Genomic DNA, 18,265 nt, shown 5'->3' on the forward strand with positions numbered 1-18,265 from the left:
GGATGAATCAGCTCTTACCTTATAAAACGGACACTCAGCAGCTCTCCTGGAGAACCGCTGCCCTGGAACACTGCTGACCTCTGACACACACTCGTAGCCCAGGCATGCATTCTACTTCTCTAGCTGCTCCTTCACGGGCGCTGCTACCCTCCTCTCCCCATCCTCAGAGTCTGGCCCGGGTCTCCCATCACTCAGTACTTACAATCTCCCTAGGTGAACCCATTCATCTCCATGGCTTTAAGTACCATTGTTAATTTCCCAGTTGATCCTTCTAGTTCACGTTTCTCTTCTGAGTTCTAAACTGCATATCCATATATCTACTTCAGAGCTTTTCTTAGATGCTTCGCTCTCAGCCTGTGCTCAATTTTTCACCTTTCTTCTCAACACTGCTCCTTCTCTGGGCTTCCCTATGAATGCAGCGTCTCATACCAGAAACCTCATAGTCAATCCCATCACCTGTCCATGAATTCCGTCCTCTATGTCCAATCTCTCAGCAACTCCCAATAATTTCCTCCAATAAAATCCCCAAATTAGTTCACTTCTTTCCATCTCCAATACCATCACCCCTGGACCAAGCAACTATCACCTCACCTGGGGAAGCTGAGAATCTTCCAGAGGGTACTACCTGCATACTCTCACCTCTCTCTAATCCATTTTCACAAAACAGGCAGAGTTTTGTGGAAATGGATTAGAGAGTCTGATTTCCATCATTCCCTTGCTTAAAATCCTTGCATTATTTCCTCTTATGATAAATTTCAAAATTCTCAGTAAGTACCACAGTGGACTTGGCCTCGTCACCTCACCCCCACCGCCGCTCCTCCCCTCCTCATTCACTCCCTGCTGCATCCCACCTGCTCTCCCCTTCATTCCTCAAACACAACAAACTCTTCGCATCCTCTGTACATGCAGCCCTTGCCCAGCACCACCCGGGCCACTCACACTTGAAGTCACAGTCTCAATGTCACTTTCTCAAGGAGGCCATGTCTCCCTGACACCATCGTCTCCAGAACAAGCCCTCTGTCACCCTGACACCATCGTCTCCAGAACAAGCCCTCTGTCACCCTGACACCATCGTCTCCAGAACAAGCCCTCTGTCACCCTGACACCATCGTCTCCAGAACACGCCCTCTGTCACCCTGACACCATCGTCTCCAGAACAAGCCCTCTGTCACCCTGACACCATCGTCTCCAGAACACGCCCTCTGTCACCCTGACACCATCGTCTCCAGAACACGCCCTCTGTCACCCTGACACCATCGTCTCCAGAACACGCCCTCTGTCACCCTGACACCATCGTCTCCAGAACACGCCCTCTGTCACCCTGACACCATCGTCTCCAGAACAAGCCCTCTGTCACCCTGACACCATCGTCTCCAGAACACGCCCTCTGTCACCCTGACACCATCGTCTCCAGAACACGCCCTCTGTACGCCCTCTGTCACCCTGACACCATCGTCTCCAGAACACGCCCTCTGTCACCCTGACACCATCGTCTCCAGAACAAGCCCTCTGTCACCCTGACACCATCGTCTCCAGAACAAGCCCTCTGTCACCCTGACACCATCGTCTCCAGAACACGCCCTCTGTCACCCTGACACCATCGTCTCCAGAACACGCCCTCTGTCACCCTGACACCATCGTCTCCAGAACACGCCCTCTGTCACCCTGACACCATCGTCTCCAGAACAAGCCCTCTGTCACCCTGACACCATCGTCTCCAGAACACGCCCTCTGTCACCCTGACACCATCGTCTCCAGAACAAGCCCTCTGTCACCCTGACACCATCGTCTCCAGAACACGCCCTCTGTCACCCTGACACCATCGTCTCCAGAACACGCCCTCTGTCACCTGCTCTCACAGTCCCTATACTCGTTCTCTGCGGCGCTTTTCACACTTGGGGTTTCATGGTTCCATGCAACTCCTTCTGTCCCCCGCGTGGAAAAGTCAGCTGTACAAGAACAGGAGCTGCTCTGTGTTCTCACCACTTTATCCCACCGCCAGCGTGATGTCGGACAGAAAAGACACTCAGATATTTGGCATTAGAATAGGTGACAGAACGAATCAGAAAAGTTAACCATAAATAGCTTTGAAGCATTTCAGAATTTACAAATGTGAAATGTAGTTAATATTTTAGCTAGACTATGGCTTAAACTACTAACAATAAATTATTTTTATTTATTACTTAAAGCATAAGAACTATATTGAGCCAAGTTTGCATATCCTCAAATGTGTTTCTAAAATTATTCCATAAGTTAGCTTTTATTCATTTATTCACACCTTTCCCCCAAAGATAAACACTGTTTTCCTAGGCATTAATGTAATAATAATAATAATAATGATAACAATAATATTATTTATAGAGTACCAAATGTCAAGCTATTTACTTCACATTTAAACTTCACAAGAGATAAATATTATCAATACAACCTCCATTAATAAAGATGGTGAAACTGAAGCTCAGAGAAGTTAAGTTCAAGGTTATACAACTAGCAATGAGTCGTGGCAGAACTCAAACTCATACTAACTCAAAAGTCAATGTTTTTCCCTAATACATCATGGTATCTCCAGTAACATACATATTTAGAAATAATTATTAACTGTAATAGAATACTACAACTGTATACAACAAGGATCAGAGGTTTGAAACAGTTTTAAAAGGTTATTTCAGCTTTAAAATGATTGCTTAACTCAGTCTCTCACTCATAAAAACTCAGATCATCAGCTCCTTATTGCAAAATACAGGCTTAAATTGATGAACGTAGGGAAAAACCACCAATCCATTTACGTATGACCTAAATCAAATCCTTTATGATTATACAGTGGAGGTGATGAGTAGATTCAAGGAATTAGATCTTGTAGACAGAATACCTGAAGAACTATGGACAGAGGTCTGTATCATTGTATAGGAGGCAGAGATCAAAACCATTCCAAAGGAAAAAAAACATGCAAGAAGGCAAAGCGGTTGTCTGAGGCGGCCTTACAAATAGCTGAGGAAAGAAAAGATGCAAAAGGCAAGGGAGAAAGGGAAGGATGTACCCAACTGAATATAGAATTCCAGAGAATAGCAAGGAGAGACAAGAAGGCCTTCTTCGGTGAACGCAAATAAATAGAGGAAAACAACAGAATGGGAAAGACTAGAGATCTCTTCAAGAAAATTAGAGCTATCAAGGGAGTATGGGAGCATTTCATGCAAGGATGGGCACAATAAAGGACAGAAACAGTAAGGACCCAACAGAAGCAGAAGAGATTAAGAAGAGGTGGCAAGAATACACAGGAGGACTATACAAAAAAGGTCTTAATGACCTGGATAACCATGATGGTGTGGCCACTTACCTATAGCCAGACATCCTGGAGTGTCAAGTCAAGTGGGCCTTAGGAAGCATTACTATGAACAATAGCTAGTGAGCTATTTCAAATCCTAAAAGATGATGCTGTGAAAGTCCTGCACTCAATATGCCAGCAAATTTGGAAAACTCAGCAGTGGCCACAGGACTGGAAAAGGTCAGTTTTCACCCCAATCCCAAAGAAGTGAAGTGAAGTGAAAGTTGCTCAGTCGTGTCCAACTCTTTGCAACCCCATGGACTACAAGTCCGTGGAATTCTCTAGGCCAGAATACGGGACGGGGTAGCCCATCCCTTCTCCAGTGGATCTTCCTAACCCAGGAATTGAACCGGGGTCTCCTACATTGCAGGTGGATTCTTTACCAACTGAGCTATGAGGAAAGATCGCAAAGAAAGCCAAAGCCAAAGAATGTTCAAACTACTGTACAATTGCACTCATTTCACATTCTAGCAAGGAAAAGCTCAAAATCCTACAAACTAGACTTCAGCAGTACATGAACTGAGAACTTTTGGATGTATGAGCTGTGTTTCGAAAATGCAGAAGAACCAGAGATCAAATTGCAAACATCCACTGGATCACAGAGAAAGAAAGGGAATTCCAGAAAAATATCTACTTCTGTTTCATTGACTACACTAATGCCTTTGACTGTGTGGATCACAACAAACTATGGAAAATTCTGAAAGAGACAAGAATACCTGACCGCCTTAGCTGTCTCCTGAGAAATCTGTATGCAGGTCAAGAAGCAACAGTTAAGAACCAAACATGGAACAATGGACTGGTTCAAAATTGGGAAAGGAGTACATCAAAGCTATATGTTTTCACTCTGCTTATTTAACTACCTCATGCAAAATGCCAAGTTGGATGAAACACAAGATGGAATTAAGATTGGCAGGAGAAATATCAATAACCTCAGAAATACAGATGGCACCACACAAACAGCAGAAAGTGAAGAGGAACTAAAGAGACTCTTCATGAGGGTGAAAAGAGGAGAGTGAAAAACTGGCTTAAAACTTAACATCCAGAAAACTAAGATCATGGCATCTGGTCCCATCACTTCATGGCAAATAGAAGGAAACAAAGTGGAAGCAGTGACAGATTTTATTTTCCTGAATTCCAAAATCACTGTGGATGATGACTGCAATCATAAAATTAAAAGATGCTTGCTCCTTGAAAGGAAAGTTATGACAAATCTAGACAGTGTATTAAAAAGCAGAGATATTACTTTGCCCACAAAGGTCTGTATAGACAAAGCTATGGTTTTTCCAGTTGTCATGTACGGATGTGAGAGATGGACCATAAAGAAGGCTGAGTGTCAAAGAATTGATGCTTTTGAAGGACGGTGTTGGAGAAGACTCTTGAGAGTCCCCTGGCAAGCAAGGCGATCAAACCAGTCAATTCTAAAGGAATTCAACCCTGAATATTCATTGGAAGGATTGACGCTTAGGCGTAAGTGCTAATACTCTGGCCACCTGCTGTGAAGAGCCAGCCGGCTCACTGGAAAAGACCCTGATGCTGGGCAACATTGAGGGCAGGCAGAGAAGGAGGTGACAGAGGATGAGATGGTTGGATGATATCACTTTCTCAATGGACATGAGTTGGAGCAAACTCCAGGAGACAGTGAAGGACAGGGAAGCCTGGCGTGCTGCAGTCCATGCGGTCACAAAGAGTCAGACTTAGTGACTGAATAACAACAACAATCCCACCCGTAAAAAAGAGCCTACAACTCATTCCAAATGACACCCTTTTTCCTGATCCATATAATCCATTTTATACATCCATTTTTAACATCAATGTAGCTTCTAGTTAATTTTCTTCTCTGCAATAACTTTACCTTTAAAACGTAGAACCAGCACATTGGGGAAAATGTGCATACTGAACACTGTTTTTCAGAAAATTTTTTGCAAAAGCATTTTGGACCCATCAGTCAGTCAGTCAGTTCAGTCGCTCAGTCGTGTCCGACTTTTTGCGACCCCATGAATCACAGCACTCCAGGCCTCCCTGTCCATCATCAACTCCCGGAGTTTACTCCCATAGTTCAGAGCAAACTCAAAACCATCCATCAAACTAGAAACTATGCCAAAAATCCTTTGGGTAGAAATTAATCTAAATTACACTCTTAAGCACAGTATTATATAAATCAATAACTTTGCTAACTGGCAGTAGACAATAAGCATTTGATTGATCAATTACACAAGATATTTCTACAACAAAGGCTCTACTTTCTTGACAGAGCAAACAGGAAAGAAATATTGTTAATTCTAATCACATTATTTCTAAGACAACTCCTAGTGAAATATGTAACTTGTAAGCGTTTCCTCAACACAGAGGTAAAAATGGGTGATTTAACCCAATTATAAATTTTAGTTCTTAAAAAACATGGTATTCAGTAAACACTTTTAAATCCAAAACAACTTTAGGATTTCTGATTAGTGAACTAGCATGATTATTGAAGTCGTTGTATGTAACAAAATGGATCACGAATTTTTAAAGTATTGAAATACAGCAAAATATACTTAAAACGTAAAACTTAATTCAAAACTACAGTAATAAAGAAAAGTGTGATACTGGCACAAGGACAGAACTGAGAGCCCAGAAATAAACCCATATGGCCAACTGGATACTCAACAATGGATTCATTCAATATGGAAAGAACAGTCTTTCCAACAAACAATGCTAGAACAACTAGATATCCTCCACATGCAAAAGCATGAAGTATGAACCCCTACCTTATGCTACCTAGAAAAATTAACTCAAAATGGATCAAAAACTTAAGTATAAAATCTAAACTCTTAAAACATAGGACTTCCTTGGCAGTCCAGAGGTTAAGACTCTATGCTTCCAATGAAGAGGGCATGGGTTTGATTCCTGGTTAGGGAACTAAGATCCTGCATGCCACACAGAGGGACCCCCCCACCAAAAAAAAACCAAAGGAAAAACAAAACAAAACACCCATAGGTGTAAGCCTTCATGACCTTGGATTAGGCAGTGGTTTCTTAGATGACACCAAAAACACAAGTAACCAGTGAAAAAACAGAGTGTAGTATATAAAGCACAGAAAAACCTTATAACTCAATACTAAGAAGACTCAATTTAAAAATGGGCAAAGTATTTGAACAGACATTTCTCCAAAGATATATAACTGGCTAATAAGCATATGCAAAGAAGCTCAACACCATTAGTCATTAGGAACATGGAAATATATACCACAACGAGCTATTACTTCACATCCATTAGGATGGACAAACTAAAACAACAAAAACAAAACCCCAGATAACAGAAAGTATTAGTGAGGATATGGAGAAACTGGAACTCTTCTACCCTGCTGGTAAGAATGCACAACGCGACAACCGCTATGGAAAATAGTTTGGCAGTTCCTCAAAAAGTTAAACACAGAATTATTATACGACCCAGCAATTGGACTACTAGGTCCAAGAGAACTGAAAACATATATTCACCCCAAAACTCATACATGAATGTTTCTGGAAGCATTATTTACAATAGCCAACATGTGGAAACAACCCAAATGTTCATCAACTGATGAATATATAAATGAAATGTGATCTGTCTACACAATGGAGTATTATTCAGACATACAAAGGAATAAAGTTCTAACACATTATAATATGGATGAACCTAGAAAACACTATGCTATGTGAAAGAAGCCAGACACATAAGAGTACATATTGTACAATTCCATTTGTATGAAAGTCCAGAATAGGCAAATCCATACAGACAGAACAGAGAATAGCAGTTGCCAGGACTTGAAGGGAGGAGGAAATGAAGAGTGAGGACTAAATGGTTTGGGGTTTCTTTTGGGGGTGATGAAATGTCTTAGGATTAGTCAGTGCTCATGGCTGTACAATCTTGTGACTTTAGTAAAACCCATTAAGCTGTACATTCAAATATAGCAAAATTTATGGTATGTGAGTTCTATCTCAATTTTTACATATTTACATATACATATATATTCTTATCATATAGTGACTGAACAACAACAACAAAAGCTATATTGATCATAGTTTAGTCTTTGATGATTCAGAAACATCCTGATGTATTTAAATTTACAGATGTTTTATCCCTTAAAAGTGTCAAACAATGCATACTCCTAATAGCATATGTAAAACATGTTTATATACTTGACTCATAATGGTTTCTTAAAGTTTAATGAGTAATAAAAAACTGGGGGGGAAAGGTGTTACTAGCAAAACTTGATCAAATCTAACAGACTTAAGAAAACATATAATCTTATAACTAAAATTTATGCATGCTTTTTATAACACTATTTTAAAATTATCTACACTATAATTTAAAGAAACAAATCAACTAGACTTGCTCTGTTTTTCATATTCAAATATGAAAAGCAAAAAAAAATTACCAATTTTTAATCATCTAGGTTTTCCACGACTATATTAAAAAGAAGAAATGAGACATTCTACCTATTACTGAAGCACAAATAACAGGAAATATTTCATTAGACAAGTAATATGGTACATGAAACTTGAAAAACCTGTGACCACAGTTCTTACTAATGGCATTTCTATTTTACAGTTTTCATCACATGCCTCTGCTGCATGAAATCAAAGCCTGAGGTCACTAACTAACTTTCACTAAGTTAATGGTACAACTCATTAGGATGCAGGCATTGTTAAAGGCCATAAATGCAAAATTATCATATTCCCAGCAGAAATAGACTAGTAATTGTTAACTTGAGTATTTTTTAATGAATATCATTTAAGCCTCTGGGGTCCAGGCAGTAATGTAAGTGAGCAAAGCAGGTCCAGAGGAGGACAAGGAAGGGGTGGGGTCTTGGGTTAACAGGAGAGCACAGAACCATCTAAAGGAGACAGCTGTCACTCAACTCCAGCAAACTGCTGACAGATGTGAGGCCCCAACAGAGTCAAATTTCTCATTTCTCAAGAGCTGGAAACCTTGGTTTCATCTTTCATGTTTTGGGAAAACCCCCTAATTTTGAAATGTTGCCAACTAATTAAAAAAATTGAAAAATTGCAAAGATCAAATAAAGTCCCACTGGCTGCTGAATATGGCCACTAGTTCGCAAACTCTGAAAAGAAACTCTTGAAACTATAAATATGGGCTTCCCTGGGTTCAGATTGTAAAAAAATCTGCCTGCAATGCGGGAGACCTGGGTTTGATCCCTGGGTTTGGAAGATCCCCTGGAGAAGGGAATGGCTACCCTCTCCAGTATTCCTGCCTGCAGAATTCCATGGACAGAAGAGCTTGGCGGGCTACAATCCATGGGGTTGCAAAGAGTCGGACATGACTGAGTGACTGACATTTTCAAACTATAAATATACAATATTTAATACAGATAATATACTTTTTATATAATATATATTATATATACTTAATATATTTAATATTATAGTATACTATAAATATGTTTATCAAAATTTGGTAGCACTAGTCACCTTTAAAGTTTTCAAAGTTCAATAGAACAGATCCTATAGTATTAATGTTTCATTTCATTCATATTCCTTATTCAAATATCAAGGATAAGTCACTTCTTCCATTCATTTTAGTGACATTTTCTTTCTGTAGTCAAGTGGAAACAGTATTTATCTTCTATATACTCCAGTGATAAGTATTTCAAGAAACAAAACAGTTTGAGAACCAAAATCCAAAACAGTTTGGGAGGGGAAAAAAAAATGGGGAGGCTATGTCTTGCTTTTGGACAGAAAGAAAAGAACTTAAATATGTAGCAAAACTAGTCTCCACTTTATAATAATCAACTAGTAGTACATTTAAATGGACATAGATTTGCCTGCATTATAATTACATAGTTGAATAAAAATCTTACATTGGCATGAACACTGTAGAGTTACAGGTATGAATCTTCCTAGAAAATACATAGCAACAAGGAGAAAGAGAAAAAGAGAACCTCACAAAACTCTTTTCCTGGAAGTACAGGAGAAAAAAATATAAAAATTCCACAATACATGAGATCCGACTGAGATCAAACCAAACTGACATCAGATAGAATCTATACTGGAAGTGGACAGCAGAGACAGAATGTGTGGCATGTGATCCAAAATGGCAGATCTCAGAAAGCAACGCGAAAATGCACATCCTTAAGAAGAGGGATTTAGGCTGGCATGCCGCGGTGGCAAAAAGCCTCCTGGACTTAGTCTGGATTGGAGAGACAGGATTTGTGGCACCACAGAGAACACAATCAGGCTTCATATGTTAAAAAGAAAAAAAAGAAAAAACTACCTCTGAAATCTGGAAATCTACTCTGGTCCCACCCATACCTCCTACAAATAACTGGATAGGGAAAATCCAGTTCACTAAATCACAGGAAACCAAAGGGAAACTGGCACAGCAATGACTTGGAGATACTGTAAGAAAAACAGTAGAAATGAGCAGCATAACATACCAACTGTCAAAGAATACTGCTAGAAAAACATTACAATGGAGAAAATAAAAACTGTAACTACATACTCTTGCACAAAATTAAGACATTAATCAATGAAGTCACTCCAATATAATAAGAACTCAAGGAAGAACTGACTAGACAAGAGGAACAAAAGAAGCATAAACTAGCAGAACTCGAGGCAGAAACAGAAGAATAAACAAAAGTATCACAGACATGAAGAAACTGGAAGGAGAACACAGAAAGAGACACTGCAGAAGACACGGTCAGAGACATTAAAGATAGAAACAAATGAAAAAGTGTTTAAAAGGATCAGAGGAAAATAATAAACAGAAAAGATATAAAAAGGGATCCAACAGACATATAATTAGGGTCACTAAGAAAGAAAACAAAAATAATCAAATAAAACAAACATTTAAAGATGTAATTAAAGAAAACTTTCCTGAATAAAAATAGATCTGAGTCTACATATTAAAACAGCATACATGTGCCAACGTATCCTACACCAGCATATCCTAGTAAAATTACTAAATATTAGAGACAGAATTCATTGGGCCAATAGGCAAAAAGATCAAATCATTAATAATGGGAAAAAATTCAAGTTGGCTTCACACATCTACACAGCAACGTTTAATGCCAGAAGACACTGAACAAACCTGTAAGATGCTCAAGGAAACAAGGAGTGAGCCAAGGACTTTATTATCTGCTAAGCCATCCTAAGTGTAAGGCAACAAAAAGAAGTTCTGAAAATGTTGTTACAATAATATTCCCTTCTCTTTTCATGATTTGTTACTGAGATACTACCAGATGACAAACTTTAACCAACTAGGAAAAACTTCTGCAAAAGCGTCTGGGTGAGCATTACACATATTTAACTGAAAAATTAGGACTAAAAGAGGAAGAGATAAAGGTGATAAAACAGAACACAAACATTATAGTCTATAATGATGGATAAATTCAAATAACAAAAATTAGGTGAAGGGAGAAAGTGAGCAGGAAGTATAATAAGCTGACTCATTACCTTGATGTAACAGCTGGGAGTCAACAGATAGCCTTAAAGCTTACAAATCAAGTAGCGTAAGTAAAAGCATACATAACAGTGCAAATGTAAATACAATAGTGAATAAACACTATTCACTATTGACTAAAATTGGGTGATAGAGAAGAGAAAGGGGAAGAGAGAAGAGAATATTTTAAAAGACTTTTACCTTGTTCTATAGAAGAAAACTAACAGTTACTGTGAACTGGAATATAAAAATATCATATAAAGCAACTAATAACACAAAAACACAAACCTTCCTAAATATCAAAAGAACAAAAAAGCAAAAAAAAAAAAAAAAACAAACAAACAAGAAAGCAAGGGAAGACTGCACAGTGAAAGACTTAACATTTATATATTTTACAAGAGAAAATATAAAATACAATGACAGACCCCAGAAAAAAAGTCTGACATATCAATAAATGTAAATGGATTCAACTCATGTTGAAAGCGATTTTCAAATTGACTCATAGAGCAAAACCTATCTTCATGCTGATTGAAAGATACATGTAAATCAAAGTAATTTAAATGGTTAGAAAACAAAAGGATGGGCAAAGATATACAAAGCAAATGTAAACAAAAAGAAAGTAGGAATTTTTTTATTCCAGCTCTTTTTGATTCCAGAATCTGAGGTCTTATCTTCTACAAGAACTGCAAATAATGTTTCATGTGCTTCTGTAACTATGTGTGTGTGTGTGTGTATATATATATATATATATATATATATACATATATATATATATATATATAGGGTATGTGTACATGATTAAATATACCATATATATATATCTTAAAACTATATAATAATTACTCAATTATATACAAATATACAATCTTTGAAGTAATACTAGATATCAAATTGCTGAGTTAATGGTATATAAAAATTTTTCCACGTAAAAATCAAAATACTTTACTGAGCACTCCTCACCTGTATTTACGTCAAGATCGGCTGTTGATCTAACATCATTGCAATACCTCCTCATCCTGATGACAATCTACTGTCTAGCACTCAAAAACTAAAATTTCAGTTGAGTTGTTTTCTGATTCTTAAGGAAGTGGGATTTTATGCAATTTATTTATTAAAAATAATTCTGTTGAAGTGACAATTTTTTTAACCTCTTGCAGAAATCCACAGCCATCAGATTGCTTTCAGAAGCTAAAAATCTGTAGTTTCAGAAAGAGATTTCAAGCCTCAGAAATAAAAGTATGGGTAGTAAAAAAATTAAGAAACATTCTAAAAATATAATATAAAGGTCAATAATGGCTCTATAAATACAAAAATACACTTGTGGCAGCATCAACTCAGTTAATGCATAAGAGGAAGTAATTGTGAAATCTGTTTCAATTTCAATACCAATAACAAAAGGAGAGGATAATAATAGTACCAACTTGATAAGACTGCTCTGAGCATCAAATGACAAACTCATCAAACACTGCTTGGCTTACATTGCAATAAATGTTAGCTAATATTATCATCATAGAGATGCAAATTTCAAACTGATGCATTATTCAAATATTTTAAATCTATTATAATTACTGATGATAGAATTAGCCCCACAGACAAATATTTCCCTATGAAAAAAAAAGAACGTAAAGTTGCTCCTATCCTAAATTCCCTATTTCCTCTCGGCTACCACCTACCTCTGGGGCAAGATCAGCAGCCCTTCCTCTTTCATCCCATGGTACAACTCCATTAAGCCTTATACCAGGATGTGTTCATTGTTAGTGGCACTCACTGACTCTCCGACCAAAGCTGCTGTGAACGACTGAAAGTCATAATTTATGTCTTACGCACCTGTTCCCACACAAACTAGAAGCTCAATTAAGGTATGTTAAATTAACGAATGTGGTATTGTAGTCAGTGTGTGTGTGTCCGTGCATGTGTATGAAAAACATGATCCAGTTCAGGGTTTATATTCTGTGGATTGCAATGATCTTGATAACAGACTGAGCTGCCCACCTTCTTGAAAGTTCTGATATCAAAATTAGAAAGGTAGGCAGTGGACTTCCCTGGTGGTCCAGTGATTAAGATGCCACGCTTTCAAGGGCGGGGCTTGGGGGGTAATGGAAGGTCAGCTGGGACTAAGAATGAAAGAAGGCATTCATTGAAAAAGAAAAACAAAAACTTAGAACACTTAAAGAGCACCCTGTGAGCATCAGGTAATGAACTGGATTCTAGGGGTATAAAGAACACTACATCTCTGTCTATAGCAAGCTCACAGCCACCGGGCACAGAGCAGGTAAGGCTCTCCCTCCTACTAGTTAGGTAGAGATGTTAAAGTTAAAGCTAGATCAAGACAGCTGACTCTCAAAATTCTAAATTGCAGTTCTCTTTCCACCAGAAGAATGTCTTTCAAATGCTGACAGGGCTCACAGCAAAAAAAGAAAAAAGAAATCTGTAGTACTGCGACTCACTCCAGTATTCTTGCCTGGAGAATCCCATGGACAGAGGAGCCTGGCGGGCTACCATCCATGGGGTCACACAAAGTCAGACATGACTGAGTGACTAACAACAGCCACCCACCCAGTACAAATACACATACTTCTGATCTTTTCTATTTCACGTCTTTTTTTTAATGTTCGTCCTGACACATTAAATAGGTTTATGGCTCAAAGGTGGAAAAATCCTACACTAGATTAAAACTTAAATGTCAGGCAGACAAAATTCATAATAAATAATTTTCCTCACACAATGAATATCCCAGCAAAAAAATGTAAAACACTATCAAATAATCAAACAGCCCCCCAAAGACTAACATGGAGCCATGACAGCTGTCCCTTGGGGAGTGGGAGGAAGCTAAACCTAATCCCCATCAGCCATCCAAGTAAATACCCAATCCAAGGGAAACTAGGATTGCAAAGCAAAGATAACTTGGTGCTAAGTCCCCTGGCACCTCGCTCTATTCCAGCCAGACTGTGGCCCAAAAGACTCCCCTCATCCTGCATAAGAAATTTTGGAGCTTCTAATTACAGTGAATATTTTTTAAAGGATTTTGTGTAAGAGGCTTTAATTAGATGTGTTTGGGTGGGGAACAATGTATTTATTAAAAGAAGAGAATGAAAATCATAATAATCTATTTTAAATAAACATTATTTCAAAGGAATATCTCATTGAGATTTGCCAATCTTCACTTAAACTGAAGACGAGGGAGTATGCTGATTTATCCTGGCTCTGAATAAAGCAGGTAGATGTTAATCATTAAAGAGTAGGTCTTTTGGTTTGCTTTTGAAATAAGAGAGCAAGGCAGTATACAACTTTCCCTCAACATGAGAGGCTTGGACAGCACTTGCCATTGAAAGAAATGTGATCACAACAATCATCACTACCTAGCAGCAAACTAGAGATGAAGAAACCCCAGTGTCCTCAGAGTTCTTTCAAGAAATGTGTTCCCCTGAACAGAAAATGTAAAATCAGAAATGGGCAGAGAGACCAGAAAATCCTTTTCCCTCTTCTGGGTCCACAGATAGTACTCCAGCTCTGAAAAAACAAATCAAGTACAAGGACATCTAGTTAAGTTCTTAGACTTAACTAGTCTCACCATTCTCAATCCAACAAGTGTGTTTGAGTTTAAAGGGCTCATTTTTTGTGTGATATTTGCCTCAAATTAAAGGACAATGGTATAAAACTTTAATAAATCTTTCTGTCTTCCCCAAAAGAAATGTTTAGAATTATGTTGAGAAAAACATACTTTTATAAAGATAAAATGCACTTTTTCTAAGAAATAGGAAAAAGTCACACCTACTATTTATCAGCTCTATTCAATAGAACTTCCTGTGATGATGGCAATGTTGTATTATCTCCACTGTCTACTACAGTAGTCACTAGCTACCTAGTACTGAGCACTTGGAATGTGGTTGGTGTGAATGAGAAACTGAGTTTTAAATTTATTTCATTTTAATTAATTTAAATAGTCAAATATGGCTGGCAGCTACTATATGGGGCAGTGCAGATTACATAATCCACATAAGTCTTCAGCAACAAAGCTGAGTAATTCACTTACCTTAGACTGAATGTCACAACATGAAAATTTGATATTCTGTCAGTTCAGTTCAGTTCAGTTGCTCATACCAATATTCAATTTTCAGTTTCCTAGTTAATAGTTGGCTAATTAACATTTCAGGTTTCCTTAGAAGTGGTTTTTCAACAAAGTCTGGCAATTTTAATTCTAAAACATAAACATACTAGATATGCTGAGCAGCATTGCTTTGGCAATGCTCAATTTTCCATGTGTGAAACTTAAAAACAGGGAAAGGGGAAGGGGGGGAAAAACTCAGGCCCACCCTCTCCTTGATACAAAGGTAAGAAATGAAACATATAATCCAAACAAAGCCCAACACAACCTCCTTGTGGGTATATCTGCTCATCAACCCCTGCTTATGTTTGCTTCTTTAGACCCAGTTGTGGCTTTCAACAAAAGTCATTTCTACATTTGTTTGACCTTGTCTGTGTTCTGTTATGACCAGACTCTTGAGAAGTAGTCTACCTATAGGAAGACTATTTAAAATGCACATCAAGATATTCTATATTTAAATGAGACAAACCAATCAAATAGTCAAAAAGCAGTACCTTGAAGGAAAACAGATGCTTCAGAGAGACTAAAATATGCAGAGCATGCCAAGACCACCTTCCAAGCAGGTGGCCAAAGAAACTGCATAGTTTTATAGGCAGCAAGGAAGAGAAAGAAAATATATGCTTAAAAAATATGCTTAAATATGCTTAAAAATATACTGCAGCCTTGCTGTAGCCATAGCATAATTAACTTTAACTTCAGTCAGCACCACTGGACTCCTTACAATCTCAAGGTCAATGCCAAATTATTTTTTTCCAGCTTCTGATCATGCTAACACTTACAAATATTCCACAAACACACACACAGGCTCAAATGTTTCAATAATTTCACTATTTTTAAGTAGAATGAACTTCTAGAACTTATATCTAGAAATACTACGAGCTCATTTAAAACAAGCAAACTTAAGTATACTGTGCAAAGAACAAACCACTAGTACCGCATAGCATATCGGGGGAAGCTCAGACTCCACAGAGCAAAGCGATTCTATGACAGCAGTGCAGCACAGGTAAAAATTCAGCACCATAAACAAAAACTTCATTTTTACTTTGTTTTCTTTTCTCTCCTGCTACCACCAAGTCCCCCCAGAGAGGACCGGAAGTTCACCTACCATATCTAAAGACCACTGGAATCTCAACAAGACACATAGCAAAGAAGCAATGCGTATACTATCCCCAGGGCTTGGGTCTTGCAGAATAATAAATTGCATTGCCAGAAGGAGAAAAGGCTTCATCTGGGGCAACTAACAGTACTCTAACCTAGCAAGAGACAATCAGACTCCATAAAGGCTGTGTGCTGTCAGTGCCCTTGGCTGTGTACATAAAATCTGCAGATGTCGCCTGGACAGGAAAGAGGGAGACAGAAAATTTTAAGTGGGCATCTGTGATGCTGTTCAACCCTGAAAGTACCCTGCTCACTCCTCCAAGATATGAGCTACAGACTCCACCGACCGCAGCATCTGTGGCACTATCTCTAAGGAGCTTATCAGTTATAAAATTCTATGATAAAGCCTCAATGTCCAAGACAAGGGCCAGAAACCTCAATGCTTTTTTCGTTACCCTACTTTTTAGAGGGGAAATGTCAAATAAATATAATAGTACACAATTTTCACAACCGGGGCACAAGTTCTCAAAGTACGTAAGGCTTATGAGCAGAAAATAAACACTGCTTCTCATTCAGTTCTTTAAAAGTTCGCTTTAGAATAGCATTACTCTTGCAGAAATAAAAATCTATTAAAAGACACTCTGAAGCTACATTAGCTTAACAGGGATAAAACTTACATTTAATATTCTAATATAGAATTATCAGATAAGATATAGATTCTAGTAAACAAAGGAAACATACATAACAGAAAAAAAGCCACCCTTTGCTTGGCTTCAAATGTGAACACAAGTACAACACACCATTAAATGAAACAACTTTTATTAAACTATCTTAGCACAAACATGGCTCAGTACTTTTTCTTAATGCCCAATGATTATGAGCTAAACATCGTACCTCTTCATTTTATAACTTCTGAAGTCCTATAAAACTCACTCCTACTCTTCTAGGACAGCTTACACTGATGGGTTTTAGTACATGTCAATCATTAAAAGCCATTATTTAAGGAATTTATCAATATATAATTATGAAATTATACTTCTGAAAATATCATCCTTTCTCAATTAGGATTCTTTAAAAAAAAACTCAATAGAATTGTTCTCTGTGTTTACAATAGTCAAAGCATCTTCCACTTGAAGTGTAATATACATTTAAAACATGGCTCCTGATTTAAGGCAAACATTACACATGTTTAAATATGCATTTTAAAAACTGCTCATGCTCTTACCTGTATATCCAGCATACCATCCCCAAGAAGCCACCATTCCTAAAAGCCATTTGTACATCATTCCTTCAAGGTACCAGAACCGCTTGCTGTCCAGCAGTCGAAGGGGCAGAAGCACGATTATATAGCAGACGTAGGATGGAATCGCAACCAGGTTGTTGGCGACCATGAAGGCAAACCTCATCAAGGCTTTCACCAAGATCCAGCCCAGCCACGGAGCTTCTTCCAGAGTCACAGCCATTCTCACATCGAAGTCTCTCCCGTCTTGCTGAGGCGAAAGGAAAATTCATTTAGAAAAGAAAACGGAGTGGACACATCTAGACAGTCACTAATAAAGAAATCACCTCCGGCACAAAAACAAATAAAATTTAAAAAAAAAGAAAGAAAGAAAAGAAAAAAAAAAAAGAAAATCGAGGATCTGGAGCTTTTCCCCCGCGCTGTAGTACCTCAGTGATCCGTCCGGGAAATTCCAGAGGGGGACGGACAGCCAGCGGAGGAGGAGCCCCACAAGGTCAAGGGAGCTGTTCACGGAGGCACAGGCTATGTCATAATATATTTAGCAAATGATAACACTACTCCCACCAACTCCTCAGCGGCCGGCCCGCAACCGCGTGTCACTGCAGTCTTCCGTTGGACTTTGAGGAAGAAGCACAGCGACCTGCCTCACACGCCTTCGGCAGCTCCCTAACTGACAGGAGTGAAGAGAAGGCTGAGGCGGGCACCTCTCGATGCACATCGGCACCCTCACCACCACCCTTCCGCACTGATTCATCCTTTAAAACGGTCTCTCGCATTAGCGGGGGAAAAAAAAAAAGAGTTACGCTAAAATGGTTCATTTGCCGCAAATCTGGTCTGGCGTTCCTTTTTTCTTAGGTGTGTGGAGGAGGGTAGGGGGAAAGGGGGGGGCAGGAAAGCGGGCAAAAGGGTGAGCTGGTGAGAGGAAGAAAGTGGGCGATAATAAGGCGAAAAGGAGGAAGAACGGGAGTAGGGGGAGGGGAGCGGCGGCGGCGGCGGCTGCAGGAGGCTCAGAGCCCGGGATGACGAGCCCCGTCCGCGGCCGGAGCGCAGGGGAGCCGGGGATGATGAAAGAAGCGGGGAA

The 18,265-nt window shown here is 38.8% G+C and overlaps 1 protein-coding gene across 3 annotated transcripts in view; it reads right to left on the reverse strand.

The window, feature by feature from the left end:
* LPGAT1 (lysophosphatidylglycerol acyltransferase 1) overlaps window positions 1-18,265 on the reverse strand; it is an 80,047-nt gene that overhangs the window by 61,057 nt on the left and 725 nt on the right. Inside the window, exons 1-2 of one of the 3 annotated variants that reach the window (XM_070473902.1) lie at window positions 17,613-17,722; window positions 17,170-17,434 (exon numbers count right to left, since the gene is read on the reverse strand). In XM_070473902.1, the coding sequence (XP_070330003.1) occupies window positions 17,170-17,407 (238 nt within the window). In that variant the 5' untranslated portion in view covers window positions 17,408-17,434; window positions 17,613-17,722. Of the gene's footprint in view, window positions 1-17,169; window positions 17,435-17,612; window positions 17,723-18,265 lie in introns of those variants that run through there. The other 2 variants (XM_070473901.1, XM_070473903.1) reach the window with 2 other exon arrangements.

This window comes from Odocoileus virginianus, chromosome 11 (assembly GCF_023699985.2).
Source record: "Odocoileus virginianus isolate 20LAN1187 ecotype Illinois chromosome 11, Ovbor_1.2, whole genome shotgun sequence".
Lineage (NCBI taxonomy): Eukaryota > Metazoa > Chordata > Mammalia > Artiodactyla > Cervidae > Odocoileus > Odocoileus virginianus.